This window comes from Trachemys scripta, chromosome 2, assembly GCF_013100865.1.
Source record: "Trachemys scripta elegans isolate TJP31775 chromosome 2, CAS_Tse_1.0, whole genome shotgun sequence".
Taxonomy (NCBI): Eukaryota; Metazoa; Chordata; order Testudines; family Emydidae; genus Trachemys; species Trachemys scripta.
Genome location: NC_048299.1, coordinates 97,608,621 through 97,626,639, shown reverse-complemented (window position 1 = coordinate 97,626,639; position 18,019 = coordinate 97,608,621). Strand labels below are relative to the sequence as shown.

The 18,019-nt window shown below is 41.5% G+C and overlaps 1 protein-coding gene across 1 annotated transcript in view; it reads right to left on the bottom strand.

Annotated features, from left to right (window-relative positions):
• ADCY1 (adenylate cyclase 1) overlaps nucleotides 1-18,019 on the bottom strand; it is a 229,307-nt gene that overhangs the window by 29,599 nt on the left and 181,689 nt on the right. The window contains exons 9-12 of the mRNA XM_034761297.1: nucleotides 15,824-16,018; nucleotides 13,208-13,305; nucleotides 6,865-6,949; nucleotides 982-1,071 (exon numbers count right to left, since the gene is read on the bottom strand). Coding sequence (XP_034617188.1) covers nucleotides 982-1,071; nucleotides 6,865-6,949; nucleotides 13,208-13,305; nucleotides 15,824-16,018 — 468 coding nt within the window. The remainder of the gene's footprint in view (nucleotides 1-981; nucleotides 1,072-6,864; nucleotides 6,950-13,207; nucleotides 13,306-15,823; nucleotides 16,019-18,019) is intronic.

The window sequence follows — 18,019 nt, the reverse complement described above, 5'->3', positions numbered from 1 at the left end:
TAGGTAATCAACCCTCACAACACTTCTGTGAAGTGGATAGGTAGATATTACTATGTCAATTTTAGAGGTTAGGAAACTGAGCCACAGAGAAGTCATGTGACTTGCCCAAGGTCAGACATCAATTCAATTGAGGAGCCAGGAAAAGAATTTAGAAATACAGAGCTTCTAGCCTCTGCTGCACCACTCTGCTTCTCTAGCTTGGCTTTTAGTTCTAGAATGCCATATTGTGACACACCACATTTAACAGACAGCATCAGCCATCTTGCAATATATTCAAAGCCTAATTATGTTAATGGAAAGACTCTCTTTGGCTTCAGTGGGATCTGGATCAGGCCCAGTGTTATTTCTCTTGCTTTTGATATATATTTGTGTCCACATTTTCAAACCTGGGATCCTAAGCACTTAAAAAAGTGGCCTGATTTTCAGAAGTGCTGAACACCTATAACTCTATACCAGAGCAATTACACAGGCCTAAGAGATAGATGGACATTATGACTAATATATTTATATACCTCCTTTCATTACATAATACTGTCGTGATTTCAAGATCTGATCTCTCATGAGCTATCAGGTATAGAAATAAATGTGTTATTCCATTTGAAAGTGTGGATGCCCTGACAAGTCACAAAATACCAGATGTTCAGCTGGTCCCTGGTCCAATACTGAACATTTCAAACATAATTCTTCTGTAAAGTATGTGACATATGCAGAACATATGATGGTGTGGTTTGATATGAAGATTTATTTCAGCACTAATTTGGAATGAATTGTATAGCTTACTAGTGGCTTCCACTACTCATAACTAATATAGCCTTTAAATCACACCCCATTGCTACAGATACTTTATTAATATATTTACATATTTTGTGCATGAGAGAGAAAGAAAATGGAATGAGGTGGGAGACTAAATGCGATCTATAACAGATTGTTCTTAAACTTAATGTTAAACTTTATATATTTGGCTTATAGTTGTATACTCACCACGCACCCTTGAGCCACAGAGTAAATTAAGATCACAATAAAAATACATAAAATGGTACGAATCTGTATTGTCAGGCACCCTGGAAAACACTGCAGGAGAAAAAAAAAAGATTGTAAAATAAGGATATTTTAAATCCAAATAATGTAAAAAATTTGTATGTTATTGTTTACAAGGATAGGATGTCAAATAAAATAGGGAATAGATATGTGAATTCTGCCTGTGCTGTAAATTCCAAATTTTAATAATAAAATAAGAAATGTGCACAAATATTTTAAGGACAGTCATGTTTTCTGTAATAAAAAGAAAACAGATTTGTAAGTTCTTTCTCACTATAATTAAAACTGGCTTTTATTTTATTTTTAATAGGATTTCTGTTCATGATAAATACAACAAATTAGAATGCTCAAATTAGCATTCTATTCTGTACATGTGAAGAAACGAAAACAAACATTATAACTGTATGGTTTGGAAACTGTCAATTGTAGACAGCAACCCAAGATAACAGACCATACATACCGCACAGAATTTTGTAGTGATTGTTCAGTAACAGTGAATGCCAGTTGAGTTTTAATTAGTAGAGCCCATATTTAAAAAAGTAATCTAATTTGTTCGACTAGGAAAAGCAGTATGGAGCAAAGATGGTTAATGAAGGCAGAGTCTTGAGCATCCCTCTCTCATCATTCATGTTCATCTGAGTATCTGAGCACTTGCCCTCAATATAAATGAGGCTCTTGGGTAGAAAGTGGGAAAGGGAGGATAACAGTTTGCCTGGAATGTGCACTCGTGCTGGGTTGAGTTATACTGATCTACTTTGGTCCCATGGGGAGCTGCTTGCTTCCTTATCCCCTTGGCTTGCAAATGAGTGGCACATTTGCTATAGCTTGGGGCTTGATCCTGTGCCATTCAAGTCAACCCCCAATGACTTGAATGGGAGCAGGACCAGGACCTAGAAGACAAAGGAGTTTCAGTGGGGGAACATCAGTGTGCTTCTAAGGCTACATCTACACTACAGGGGGGAGTCGATTTAAGATACGTAAATTCAGCTACGTGAATAGCGTAGCTGAATTCGACATATCGCAGCCAACTTACCCCACTGTGAGGACCGCGGCAAAATCGACCTCCGCGGCTTCCTGTCAACGGCGCTGGTGGAGTAAGAGCGTCGATTAGGGGATAGATTGTCGCGTCCCAACGGGACGCGATAAATCGATCCCCGAGAGGTCGATTTCTACCCGCCGATTCAGGCGGGTAGTGTAGACCTAGCCTAAGACAAGGAAGGTGCTTAGCCCCGTCTGGGCTAGATTTGGCTTAGGCCAGTGACGATGAGGGAGAACCAATTTTTGTATGCCTGCTGGTAAATATATGTAAGCCATGCTTGGTTGGTATGGCACTCTGTCCCCCTCTAGTGGTGGCTAGGCCAACTAAGATTAATGAGCCTGCTACAGCTTTGGCTAAGAGAGGTGCATCTTTTTGGCTCAGGCAATAGAGGGCCATCTATTAAAGATTCAGCTGTCCCATGTTCGATCCCAGCTGCTGACGATTCACCCACAGGTTACAAATACTGGCCTGTACTGGGAATTGAATTCGGTAGATTCTGAAGCTGGGGATGCTTCTCCCTCTAATGGTGGCTAGGCCAACTAGAGATTAATGAGTCTTCCCAATTCAATTGGCTTACACATGGTATCCTCCGAACTGCATGAGGAACAGAGAAAATACCATATACACCTCACTGCAGAGTACCACAAAGGGGCTTCTGTAGGAACAGGTATCATGCACTGGAACTCCTGCTCTCCCTTTCACATGTGGAGACATGGACTCACTGGGTTTATGTCACCCCTATGCATGGCAGTGACAGAATGTATGGTCGGTGATTACAGGTGAACTGTACTCATTTGTATTGCAAAAAACATAGGAATACCAATTCTGTGGCTAATTAATTACACCAATAGAGGAAAGCAAAACTCAATGTGTATTATGTGATCTTGAAATACATCCTGGCTTCGATGTGGACCAAGGGATAATACCCACATGGATGTAACAAGAGAAACCATTATTGTAATATCAATAGTAGATTGCTATAAACAACATGTTTAAAACAGAATGGCATAAACTGATTCCTAATGAGTGCAATAAAGTTATGCCAGGAATCAGTTTGATCATCTGTCAATATCATTAAAATATGATGGAACATCTGGGATATAACATTAATAAAACAATGATAATATTGTGGAACAAATCTTTCCTACAGCAGTAAACTTGGTCTGCACACAGTATCTTCACACATTGTTCACTATGAGAATCAACTGCTGAAAATCTACTGTGTCATGATAAGGGGAAAGGGTCAGCATTGTGACAAATACTACCAAGTGCAGCAGAGGACAGAACTCATAGCCAGGAACAAAGTCCAATATGCGTCTTACACAGGTGATGTGATTCAGTACCTAACACAACAAAGGATAACTATAATCCCATCGTATGACAGGAAACATTTTTTCATTGTATAGTGAATGATGCAGTTTGCTGTGGAAGTAATTCAAGGATAATTTCCTTGTTCTTCACAAAAGCAATAACAGCAATAATGAAATGCAGGATATTCTGTTAGTACAGTGATAACGTTGCATAGTTAAAATGACAAACAAGTAACAAAAGGTTCCAACCGCAATCTTGCCACATTGTTTATCCTGCACATTTTATGGTTTATATACAGTATGAAGCGTAATTAAATAAGCAACAAATTTAACTAGAAAAACTAAGTATAAGTAATGCATGTAAGACTTGGTCGAGTTAAAGTTACACTTAAACTTTTGCATTTCCTGCCTTTTTCTTATGATTTTAATATTGTAACTGCTATATTAACATAGGTTTTTGCATGTCATTGCCTTTATTTACATTTATTTTCAGGACCACTGTATAGTCATTAATTAATTAATCACCCCCAGATTCCCTAAGAAGGTTGGTAAATACCTGTATTATTATTTTTTCCATTTTATATGTGAGAAACTGAGGCACAGAGAAGTTGAGTGACCTGTCCAATGTCATACAGGAAGATAGTGCGCCAGAGCCAGGATTAGAATACAGGAGTTCCTGGCTCCCAGTCCCAGACTCCACAAACAAGGCTTAGCTGCTTCTCTAGACAATTGCTGACGTTACATATGGAATTTTCTCTCTCTCCGTTTTCAGATACAGGGTTCAATCCAGTGAAGTGATGAACACCTTTATAGGGGTTGTCATTGACTTTAACAACAGCAGGAGCGTACCTTAAGTTTACATTAGCCTCAAAGGACCTTAATAATGGGAACGATTTCTTACAAACTCATAGAATCATAGAATATCAGAGTTGGAAGGGACCTCAAGAGGTCATCTAGTCCAACCCCCTGCTCAAAGCAGGACCAATTCCCAGCTAAATCATCCCAGCCAGGGCTTTGTCAAGCCGGGCCTTAAAAACCTCCAAGGAAGGAGACTCCACCACCTCCCTAGGTAACGCATTCCAGTGTTTCACCACCCTCCTAGTGAAATAGTTTTTCCTGATATCCAACCTGGACCTCCCCCACTGCAACTTGAGACCATTGCTCCTTGTTCTGTCATCTGCCACCACTGAGAACAGCCGAGCTCCATCCTCTTTGGAACCCCCCTTCAGGTAGTTGAAGGCTGCTATCAAATCCCCCCTCATTCTTCTCTTCTGGAGACTAAACAATCCCAGTTCTCTCAGCCTCTCCTCATAAGTCATGTGCTCCAGACCCCTAATCATTTTTGTTGCCCTCCGCTGGACTCTTTCCAATTTTTCCACATCCTTCTTGTAGTGTGGGGCCCAAAACTGGACACAGTATTCCAGATGAGGCCTCACCAATGTCGAATAAAGGGGAACGATCACGTTCCTCGATCTGCTGGCAATGCCCCTACTTATACAGCCCAAAATGCCGTTAGCCTTCTTGGCAACAAGAGCACACTGTTGACTCATATCCAGCTTCTCGTCCACTGTGACCCCTAGGTCCTTTTCAGCAGAACTGCTACCTAGCCATTCGGTCCCTAGTCTGTAGCAGTGCATGGGATTCTTCCGTCCTAAGTGCAGGACTCTGCACTTGTCCTTGTTGAACCTCATCAGGTTTTTTTCTGCCCAATCCTCTAATTTGTCTAGGTCCCTCTGTATCCGATCCCTACCCTCTAGTGTATCTACCACACCTCCTAGTTTAGTGTCATCTGCAAACTTGCTGAGAGTGCAGTCCACACCATCCTCCAGATCATTAATAAAGATATTAAACAAAACCGGCCCCAGAACCGACCCTTGGGGCACTCCACTTGAAACCGGCTGCCAACTAGACATGGAGCCATTGATCACTACCCGTTGAGCCCGACGATCTAGCCAGCTTTCTATCCACCTTACAGTCCATTCATCCAGCCCATACTTCTTTAACTTGGTGGCAAGAATACTGTGGGAGACAGTATCAAAAGCTTTGCTAAAGTCAAGAAATAACACATCCACTGCTTTCCCCTCATCCACAGAGCCAGTTATCTCATCATAGAAGGCAATTAGGTTAGTCAGGCACGACTTCCCCTTCGTGAATCCATGCTGACTGTTCCTGATCACTTTCCTCTCCTCTAAATGTTTCATAATTGATTCCTTGAGGACCTGCTCCATGATTTTTCCAGGGACTGAGGTGAGGCTGACTGGCCTGTAGTTCCCCGGATCCTCCTTCTTCCCTTTTTTAAAGATGGGTACTACATTAGCCTTTTTCCAGTCATCTGGGACCTCCCCCGATCGCCATGAGTTTTCAAAAATAATGGCTAATGGCTCTGCAATCTCACCCGCCAACTCTTTTAGCACCCTCGGATGCAGCGCATCCGGCCCCATGGACTTGTGCACGTCCAGTTTTTCTAAATAGTCCTGAACCACTTCTTTCTCCACAGAGGGTTGGTCACCTTCTCCCCATGCTGTACTGCCCAGTGCAGCAATCTGGGAGCTGACCTTGTGCGTGAAGACAGAGGCAAAAAAATCATTGAGTACATTAGCTTTTTCCACATCCTCTGTCACTAGGTTGCCTCCCTCATTCAGTAAGGGGCCCACACTTTCCTTGATTTTCTTCTTGTTGCTAACATACCTGAAGAAACCCTTCTTGTTACTCTTAACATCTCTTGCTAACTGCAACTCCAAGTGTGATTTGGCCTTCCTGATTTCACTCCTGCACGCCTGAGCAATATTTTTATACTCCTCCCTGGTCATTTGTCCAATCTTCCACTTCTTATAAGCCTCTTTTTTCCATTTAAGATCTGCATGAGTATGAACTACTGTGCCTTTTTGAAATAAAAGAGACTAACAAAATTACTCCCAAATAATTGTATATGTTTGTAAATAAAGATTTGCTTTTTATCAGTTACTCTGCTAATTAAACTATTTATGTTTCCAAGAAAACAATTCCTCTCCTCTAACCAAAGGGCATTTTTCTTAATTTAAAACAATTGTGTACTAATCAGCAGAACTGATTAATTGTGTGGGTATTTTCTCCTGCTCTTTATCTGAGAATAGAATACCAAATAAAGACTAATCCAATGAGGACTTTCATCAGAAAAATTAGTCTCTGCAGATCCCTACCCTGATTTTCTCCTTCTACAGTGTGCAGAATGTCCTTCTGCTTTATTACCATTTTGAAAACCTGCTCAAAAACATGTCTAGCAGAGGGAAAGAGACATCTTTAAAGTGAGCCAGTCCCAGATTTGTTGGTTCTGTTTGGAGTTTCTAATGCATTGCTTTGCTACAGATTAGGCAAGTTAGAAAAATACACAGATTACATCATGCTATGAAGTGCACATAGGTGTTACCAGGTTCCAAATAACTACCACCAAATAAAACTCCTGAAGGAAGAGGTATCACGAAGACTCAAATCACTTACTTGTACTCGTGTGACATGTAGGTACATAATACAAGCCACTAGGAAGCATATGCAGAACACCAGGAGGACAAGGACTATGGTACTCCTAGAAGAAAAAAATATAGCAGTAAAGCAATGCAACTAAAGAGTATATCTGAGCTAGCTGTATTGGTGTTTTTCTAAAGCCATTTGGTGGATCAGAGCAATGCATGTGGGATTTCCCCCCCAATATCAAACTGATGGACACAGAGGGAGTTTTCTTTTCTTTTTTTTTTAAACCTTCTTCCTATTGTGTTGCCAGAAATCCTTTAGTGAAATTCTCAAGAATGACAATTCAGTACTTTTTTTTATATATAGTATCTATCAGGAACCTAGTAAGGGGATCACACAATCTCAGAGCATCAACTGTATTAGGTCTCAGGTCATGCAACATGGTGGTGCTGACCCCTGCGCTGATATATAATGGTTATCACAGTTCCTCTCTCTTTAACTCTTTGTGAGAGAAAGAAGAGTTATAAAGATTAGAGGTTTGTCCACTCGATCACTTATTGAATCGGATCTTAGCTGCTCCATTTCAGCTGCTCCAGGCAAAGCAACCGGAAACTTAACAGATCTCAACCCTGAGAATGCCCCATGCATAGGGAAAAAATTGGGTACTGCAGAGTTGCTACAGTAACTCCTGTATCAAATTCCCTCCCAGCCCCCAAAGCAGGATATGAGACTAGGAGAAAGGGGATATGGCCAGGCATTCCTACATCTTGAGGATCCGTGGCTGCTGCACTAGTCGCTTGGGTATGTGGCTAGCCAGCCATAAATAACAGCATACATGCAGGTGTGCTAATTTATGCACAGGCCAGGCTGGTCCCTGGTAAGCCCCAGGATTGAGGGAGCATATAAATTGCGTAACCTTTTTATAGGCCATTGTGTCTATGTCAGTGCTCTTTATTGTCACCACCAAAAAGTTCTTGCTCTTATGGGGTTTAGAATCCAATAGTGGAAGAAGAAGAGATTTACAGTGGAATTTTTCCAAGTCACTATATGATCCCAATAAATGTCCCTGATTTAAAATTTAGAGAAGTCCTGCAGTACTACTGAGACATTTTTTTTAAAACTGTGAGAGACTCTAGCTGGGGGTATGTTCTTCAGGACAGGAATTACTGTTTGCTATATGATTGTACAGAGCCTGACACAATGTCTCCATTGTGACAGATATGGCCTTTTCCTGCAATATCTCTTTGGGGGATCTTAAGTTTATGCACCATTGTGGGCCAGAGATTGCAAGTATTTTCATGGAGTGGGGAAACCACCACCCTCCAGAAACTAAGAAGTGGGCAGGGAGGGGATTAGGCAAATTCACTCAGGCTGTAACAACTTCCAAGAGGTACCACCACCAGGAGAGGCTCACATTCACTGGATTTTCTAGAGACCAACACAGGCAGAAAGGACTTTTGGATAAATAGCCTGAGTTTACACTGACTCAAGACCTGCTTTCTGATCCAGCAAATGGACAGAATCTTCTGTCCAAGGGAGGCTCCAATCGTTCCTGGGAAGTGTTGGAAGGACTTGACCTATTCATGGGGTATTCTTGTTGTGAGGAAAACATGTTCTAAACTTGTAACCACAGAAAAAACAGTGGGGGGTTACAAGAACTGTCCACCAGCGAGAGCCCATGCTGGAGTTGGGATGATCTCTGGTAAGCTTATTAGCATGTGTGTATGTTCTTTTATTGTTTTTAATATGGTTTTCTATTTAATGCTTTTACCTTAAGAATAAATGTTCTTGTTTAGAAAGAGCTGTGTAGTAACTTAACTATGGGTAATTATGCTGGTTATAGCCTCTGAGGAGAAGGCAAAGCAGGCCTGCTGAAGCATTCTGACTTGCTGGGGAATTCACAGTATAGGTACGGAACTGTGCAGCCTGGAATCACTCCGATCAGGAGGAAGAGAGAGATGCAGGTCTTCATTCAAAACCGATGACGGCTGATGAGCCTAAGAGTGGGTGCCCTTTCTGGACCACGGAAGGGGAACACAGGTACAGTTGCCCTGAATTGTGACATCCATGATCTGGCTGGCCTGTAGCTGCTGCCACAATATAAATATTAATAATAATAGTAGAAAGCAGGTGCTACCATGCTTTTAAAGCACTGGCTTCTGTATGGTACAGCCTCAGACAACCTTAGCTGGGAGGGGCGCATCTGCTGCATCACCCCAGAAGGTGGTGAAGCGTACAGTGTCCTCCATAGTTGGCCAGCGTAGGTAGACAGGATCATGGCCTAACTTTCCCCCACTCCTTTTGGTGAGGCAAGCACCACTTGTCTGTGCAGCCCTTTAGCTTAGTTGATCACAAGGACTGTGAAAGTGACAGAGCCTTGTGATGGTCTGTATCCCTATGTTTACCCTTTCCACAAGACTATGATAAATTTGGTACAAAGTATGCCTTGTGAGGTATCATTTGAAAACTCATAATCTGCTGAACATTACTGTCCTGGTAAAATGTGTGTGGCAATATAGTATGTAAAGTTATTAAATTCTACTGTATAAGACATGTTCAAAGTTTAGAAAAGCAGGCACAAAACAGTTCCTTAGTAACAAAAGGCAAACTAACACTTCAGCTGGGTGTTAATCAAAATCAAATGGACTATCACCAGGTTAAGTGGCCATTCTTTAGCAGGAAAGAAAAAGGGTGTGAGCGATAAATTTACATGTTGGCAAAGAAACAGCTGGAAGTTCCTGTCTCACAAACTTGCTGTTGCCTGAAGCACAGCTGAAGATGATTCTCAATGAAGAGAAATGTTATAAGAAAGGAGAACAAACTCCTCAGATTACCTCTCTCCCTTCATCTCTACTCAAGGCATCAACAATGCTTGAAAGACAAAAGAAGCATCACTGGACCGGGGAGTGATCCTGGCTGAAAGATTCAGCCAGTAAAACTGCTAAAACATGTGGTGACAGAAACCTGTTGCTTTGAATTCACTCTTACGTTTGTGTTGTGTTTTACCTTTATTTTCTTGTAACCAAATTCTGACTTTTATGCCTCATTACTTGTAATCACATAAAATCTATCTTTTGTAGTTAATAAACTTGTTTATTGTTTTTATCTAAGCCAGTGTGTGTTTGGATTGAAGTGTTGGGGAAACTCCATTTGCGATAACAAGGTTTGTGCATATTAATTTCTATTAATGAAATGACAGACTTTATATGAGCTTGTACTGTGCTGGGCAGTAGAAGACGCACACTTCTGGGGGAAAGTCAGGGACTGGGAATTTGCTGGTGTCGCTCTGCTGTATATTTCAAAAGTGGCAGGCTGGCTGATTGAAGCATTCTTGCAGTATAACTGGGGGTAAATTTATATGCTGGAGGCTGTGTGAGAGCAGAGAACTGAGGGGCACAGCTGCCCAAGAATCCAGGCTGTATCCTGGGGAACGTCACAAACCTTTAATAGACAGCACAGTGAGCAAAGGTTCCTTCCCCTTTATGTGCTCATGCAATGACTGACCAGAGTCTGGCTTTTAACATGGAGAAATAATATGAAGGATTTTGTTGTTGTCATTGCACGTTCCCTCTGGCAATATTTCTCCCGTTAGAGTCGTCAAACTTTTTGTTGCTTTGTTATATTTTCGCTCCTGTTGCAATAACATGACCTACATCCTTCAGCCTGTCTTTGTCTCTACTGACCAAAATCTCCTTCGTCATCACATGTGGCTTTTGGCCATTTAAATAGCATTTCCAAGTCAAAAGTGTTGTGGGCAAGGGAGATCAGGGCTTTCCTAGCAAGAATTTGCTTTTTCCAAGTTTTGCAATGTGGGCTGTGATTTTGTCACAACCTTCAAAGGAACTGCCCAAGTCAGTACTCAGAAGAAACATTGTCCAAGAACCCCTCCTGTGGATCCTGCAGAGAGTGGTACTAGTTATTTGGGAAGTGCATCTCTTCTGTCTAAATCAGTAAATAACCAGTGCAACAGCATGGTGTTCAGTAGTGCTGATCAGCTGGTGGGCTGTCAGATTAGATGTTAACCTGAAGGCCTGACCAGATGGTCACTAAATAACTACGCCCCTTTTTATAAGAGTCTATTTCCTATATTTCCAATTCCCTATATTTTTTGTCCCCTTAAGTTCATTCTCAAGTTTCAACTGCATCTGCTATACTTTGACACTTCCTGTCCTGAACTTCTAGATGCTGCTGCTGGGCTTTACCTTGAAATTAAGTGAAGCAATTCCTAACTATGTTTTACCTACTTCAGGGAGGCCTTTTGGGGGTTAATTCCCTGATTTTTGTAACTGGCTTTGAAATCCTCAGATGAAAGAGGCAATAACCCTTTAAAGTATTATTATTATTTCAACAATAAACACGTGGCTCAGACTTTCATATTACAGAACCTTATTAAACTACAATTTAGTTTAAACTACCAGGAAGATTTAGTCGGGAATCACTGAATTAAGAGTTAAGGATGGGTGTCATAAGGCAGTGTTTCTCCCCAGCTTGCTAATGGCTCACTCACACCCACAGTCTCTTTTAGGCAAGATTTTATTGTCCAAATTTAACAACCAGCCAAAAGCACAGTTTCTCAGCTCACCCTTCACGTCTCAGGCTCTCATTGCCTTCCGTCCCAGGGGACTCTGGCAGTCCTGCCACTCCTGCTTCCTGCAGCTAGCTAGCTAGCTCTCTCTCTCTCTCTCTCTCTCGTTCTGTTCCCACAACCATCCCTTCACTGGAACTCCCTCTAACCATTTACAACCTCAGATGTAGCCCTGCCTCCTTAATTGGCCCAACTGGGAATACCTGCTTCTGCAGAGGGGCGCTTGACCTACTTCAATTGCAGGGGTCAGCCACTCCGTGACAGTGGGATTTTCAGCCATGGCCTATCTCTATTCACATCAAAGTCCTAATGACTTGGATGGGAACAAAGTTAGCCTAATATTGAGTGCTTCTGAAGATCCCACCCTAAAAAGGATATTGTCAAAAACATTTACTTTTTTTTTTAATAATTCTCCCCACTTGCTGACTATAATAACCCCATGGAAACTTGATTCTGATGTCTGCTTCTTTACCAGTTAGAATCAATTCATGAGACTCAGTGCTAATTACTGAATTATATGAATTAGCCAATAAGCAAATGTACAATCAAAAAATAAGATACTACATCACAAAATATTCCTGGCTCTGTTATTTCTCCAGTGCAGCTTAGTTTTAAATACTTATGATAAGACTTCATAGAAAACTAGTAAATATTCTAAAAGTTAAAAGTATTAGTAATATGAGACCTCGCTACAGTGCTGCTCTGCTAGTAAACCTTTGCTGAGAATTGGGGAGAGATCAACATTTTGTGTGTGTGAATTATCTAAGTGTAAGCAGAGTCAGGATGAGCTGTACCCTGACATCTGGTGGTGAATTATGGCGAGTGTGGAAAAGAACTGATCTTGTTTGCATAGGCACACCTACCCGCCTGGCATGAAACAACAGCAACTGAAAGTGGTTACTCTGGCTGGTGTGGGATCCCCAGTTTCTCTGTTATTGGGGCAGGAAGAATAAAGTTTTGTTACCCTGATTCTGTGAATCAAGGCCAGTGGAACTGTTGTATGACAGAAGGACTCCCATTACCTAAGTAGCACTTGCTTGACCAGGGGCATGGGTTACAAAACCCAGTGAATTGAGAGAGCATGGGGACAGGTATTTGTACCTGATGGTATGGGCCCCCTTTGAGGGCTTGAACCACCAATTGCACCACCTCCTCTCTCCACTGTTGAATGTCAGAGCTAATTCCATTAGGAGTCTAGTTACAGGCTGCTGAGCTGAATTCACTTTGGGCCAATGGTGCACCAGCGCTGGGGCTCCCCTACTATGAGCTGAAATCACTAAGAGCTGAAATCACAAAAGAGCTAAAGTTATTAAGAGCTGAGATGGGCAGAAGGGTTACATAAGCAATGTCCCATTTAGCAAGTTTCTACTGTATTCTTCTTCTGCATGCATACTTTACTAATTTGTTCGTTATTAAAGGGGTTGAGCATCAGAGGTAGGATGCTGGCAATGTGAAAAAAAACCCCAAAGATGAGCACTGAAGCATTTGTTTTGAAACAAGCCAACTAAAAATAATTATATGGTGATTTTGTAGACAGGTGGAAGGGACAAGGCTGGAGTTTGGATTTATTGTTTTACCACTGAATTTAAAGTTTACCAACCTTGTCTGTATACTTTCAAAATATCCCTTCAAATGCCTTTTGTTGTTTGGGGTCTCATTTTCCCTGCTGAGTTACAGGATCTAGTAGTATGTGCTTCAGTTCTCGCTCCAGAGCAGCTAACGTTTGAATCTGTGTACAAGATCCTTGAAAATGCTGTGCTTTGAATTTAAATAGCAAGAGATACTTACTGTGGGATTATTAGAAGGTAGACAAGGCCAAATAAGGCAGCTAGAATTAGTGAAAGAACTACAGCACTGGTGAAGTATTCATCCTGAAGCTGGTGGTACTGTGAATGAGAAGAGATGCACAAAGACAGTTAGTGAGGCATCTATACCATATCTTCTGACTCTAAACTAGGAACAACTGTGGTTTAAAATAGAGTGTGCTGCTATATTTCCACATATTTACAAATGTAGCAATGAACGTGTTTTAATTCACACCCAAAAAATATCTTTAAATGTTATGTATATGTAAAGGTAGCCATCCTACAGCAAAAAAACCTTCAGGACCAGACTCCAAAGAGAAACTGCTGAGCTTCAGTTCATTTGCAAATTTGACACCATCAGATCAGGATTAAACAAAGCCTGTGAATGGCTAGCCAACTACAAAAGCAGTTTCTCCTCCCTTGGTGTTCACACCTCAACTGCTAGCAGAGCACCTCACCCTCCCTGATTGAACTAATCTCGTTATCTCCAGACTGAATCTTGCCTGCATATTTATACCTGCCTCTGGAAATTTCCATTACATGCATCTGACGAAATGGGCATCCACCCACAAAAGCTTATGCTCCAATATGTCTGTTAGTCTTCAAGGTGCCACAGGACTCTCTGCATCTGAAGAAGTGAGGTTTTTACCCACGGAAGCTTATGCCCAAATAAATCTGTTAGTCTTTAAGGTGCCACCAGACTCCTTGTTGTTTTTACAGGACTCTCTGTTGTTTTTTACAGATTCAGACTAACACAGCTACCCCCGACACTTTAAATGTTATTATTCAGTATCTGATGTAGTTAAGGCTGCATGACACTTTCCTTTCTCACCCTCTGTTTCTGTACCCCATATCTTTCCCAAACATTCACCTTTCAGTCTGCAATTATTCAGCTTTGACCTCAGCCCAGAGGTGAATTGGTTTTTTGAAAGATTGCGCAAAAAGAGTTCAGCTACTTTGTGGCAGAATGGGGAGGAAAAAATAGACTTTTCCCATTATTAAGAAAAATCTTTGCTGCTTTCAAACAGCCCTTCAACTGAAACAGCTGAGGGAAGAACACTGACTTGTGGCATGGAAATACCTCTTATTGAGAGATGTGAGTGAATCCTTGGTTTGGTCTGAGAAACCAGTATGCTGCACAGGTAAAGAAGAATTTGAATATGTTTTCTCATTAAGTGCCAGATTCCGATCTCAGTTTCACCAGCACAAACCTGAACTCATTTCACTCAGAGTTATTCAGGATTTACACCAGTGTAACTGAGATTGGTATGTGGTGCTAAGCTTAAAATGTGTGCAGCTACATAAGACTGCATGTGCACCATTGTAAAGTGTGCAGAGGCTGAGTCTAGGGTCCCACATGCTCAAACCCTATGAGTCTGTAAGATGTAAGTGCACTTTGAAAGTGCACAGGTGACAGCCCTGCTATAATGCACTTCACAAACAGCTTAGGGGTTGTCTTCTGTGGAATTCTTAGGGGCAGGGCTCATCTCCTGGGGTTTAGCCCCCAAAAGTTCCAGGTTATGGAATTTACAAACCATTGCTTTTTTCTTCTTCTTCCCAAGTTAATAGAACTTTGAAGCTCTTTCTATGGATTTTTGTTGTCCACACCGCCCCCCACCCCATCTCTTGTCTTTACAGTGTCTACTCCTACATGGAAGCAAGGGAGTGGGAGGCACAGAGCTGGCTAAAATGGCTTTACATGATTCGAGGATTCCCTTCTCTCCAATGGAATCCTTGGCTCCTTCTTTAGGGCAGCTTTGCAGATGCTTTCTGCTGTAAACCACACAAAATCACCAGCTAAACAAAATGTCTTTTTTAAAAGCTCTAAACATATATTTTCACAAGATTCCATATACCTTTACCCCCAAAAAGAGCTGTTCCATTTTCACTGATAAACCTCACCCTTTTTTACAACTATACAGGAAGGGCTTGTTTGCTTTTTAAAGAATGAAAATTAAATGATTAATCTGTGGCATCTTGAAATGAATATTAATGGATAAAAATTCAGTTTTGTGTGTGGGACACTGATCAGAGGTGACAACGTACCCTTGACTGTATGGTTTACATCTGAGGGAGAAAAAAAGGGCTACTACTACATTAGTCTAAAATCAGACCACTTCTGCCTTCCTTCACTTAAAAGAAAAAAATAACCATGTGAGTTAAGACTAGGTAGGCCAGGGCTGGGTCCAGGAGAGATGAACATCAACCCCTGGCTCCAGCTTTACAGAAATTCTCCAGAAAAGATAATGTGGCCTTTTTATACGGGGTAGGCTACTATAAGGAACCACTGAACCTCTGCCTCTGCATGGATCCTGAGCCTCCCGCATATGTCCCTACGTATGGGCGCTGAAGCCTATTACGGGCAGGAAATACAATCCCCATGCTCCCAATGGAATGACAGGGGAGGAAATCCACAAAGGAATCATCACTGGGATTTTCTCCTCTTTAGCCCCATCCTGTGGATTTCTGCAGGAGCGAGGTGTCAGGCCTTGTAATATTGTTTAAAGATAATGAGCAAAATTTGGACCTTGTCTACGAAGGTGCAACTCCATCTGTCCAATTATCTTTGGTCAGTGAACTTATTCAAATTCTCACTTACTTTATGCTCACGTTCAATTTGTTTATACTTGAGGGTAATGAAATTCAAGTCAGCCATCTCGGACTCAGTTTGCCGGGCCTCTATCAAACGGCTGATGTATCTGTTTACTCGAGTTCCTGGGGTGGTGTATACCACATTCGTAGAAAAAGAGGAACGATTCCTGAGTTTTTCAGAGGCTGTTCTTAATGCTCTTCTCTGCAGCAGAAAAGAAAACAAGAGGATGACAGCTATTCACTGCAATGACATTATCTGTGACTGAAAATATCTCATCATTTGTATTGCCAAGTCCCCAGTCAGCATCAGGAATCTGTTCAGCTAAGCAAATACAAATTTGTAGACAAATACATGAAAAGACATAGTCCTTGCTCCTGTCAAGTTACAGTCTAATTACAAATTAGCTACAATTTCTCAGGTAAAATCCTGGCCCCACTAAACTCCATGGCAAAACTCCCTTTGACTTCAGTGGGGCCATGATTTCACTCCTCATCCTTAAAAATCCCTCTACATACTGTCCTTGACAGCACTCTAATCTGCCCCTGTGGAGAAAGCCAGCTCATCCCAGATCAGGGTGACTTGATCAGCGAGGTAACAAGAAAATTGATCACAAATGAGAAAAACTCAATTCTGTGGCTTAGCGGAGACAACTCAAATTAACCTAGACTGTCCATGCCTCTGAACAATTCTGCTGTTCAGGACGATATGGATGGGATAGTATTTGCAAAGCAATTTTTCTTCACCTTCTCCACATCCACAGCATAAGACTTTGAATAATTTTACACCAGAAGTTTAGCCACAAATACAGGGATAATGAAGGGATTCCCTTCTAATTATATTTTCTCTGTTACCATTTCTCTTGCGTTACTCACTCCTGTGGCTGCTGTCCTGCAAGCCTGGGCCTGGCTCCCTGCTCCAGGTGTTGCGACCTGATGCATGGGATGACTGTGCCACTCAAGTTTGGCCTGGCTGTGCCCCTGTCATGCCTATACAGAAGGGCTCAACCTGTTTCTACATAGTCAGAAACATATTTCCTTTATGAAACATTTGTAGGTGTCAGGGAAAGCCATTTAATACATTAGGTTATGACTAATCAGCTTGGGAAAAAAACCCAGATGTCTACCACCTAGGATATAATAAGAATAATTTTTCCTGTCACTATTAGAAACTTGTTACAAGGTCTCAGTGCAGTGCTGTCAATGTTTAATAGCCCACTTTTTAAAAGGCTATATACCTAGAAAATATCTCTGAGATTTTACAATTCCCTTTCAAAGTCACAGCTCAGGGGACAAAGGTGACCAGCTAAATGTATGGAGAATGAAAAGATGTTTCTTTTCTTACTGTGTGTGAAACAGGAGGGGCAGCTCTTCTTAAAATCAAAACGAAACACAACGCACAAACAAACACAGGTCAGCATCTAGTTTACTAAGGCTAGGTCCACACTACCTGCCTGATTCGGCGGGTAGAGATCGATCTTCTGGGATTGATTTATCGCGTCTCATCTGGATGTGATAAATCGATCCCAGAAGCGCTCCCCCGTTTACTGCAGAACTCCTGCTCGCCGAGAGGAGGAAGCGCTGTCGATGGGGGAGCTTGCCTGCGCCACGTGGACCCGCAGTAAGTAAACTTAGTTCGATCTAGGAAACGTCGACTTCAGCTATGCTATTCTCGTAGCTGAAGCTGCTTTTCCTAGATCGATCCCCCGCCCCAGTGTGGACCAAGCCTAACACACATAAGCAGACTTCCCTGTAAAGTAGATATATGAAGCTAGTGATCAGTCAGGAAATACTACAGACCAGTGGATTGGTTCAGGAGTGGTCCCTGATAAGTACTGGAAGAGAGTCCAAAGCATAAATAAAATATCTTTTCAGTTCTCTCACTGTTTTCTTGTTCTCATATTTACACTATAGTATTGGTGCTAAATGCTTATGACACAGCTAAAATACCTACTTGAGTTTTGCCTTTTGAGCTTAATATTTTGAATAAGCATGTAATCTGAAGGGCCACTATGTTAACATGTAGTTAAAATTCCGGTTAACACATACAAATAGATGTGTCATTTCAGATGCTTATATTTTGGTGCCTAATAGTTTTGCTTTCTAAACTAAATTTTGCAGGCTGTTTTTTCAATTAAGTGACCTAGATTTTGTTTGAGTTTTCTGTTGAAGAGAATTAAAATGGAGTGAGCTATTAGCCCATAAA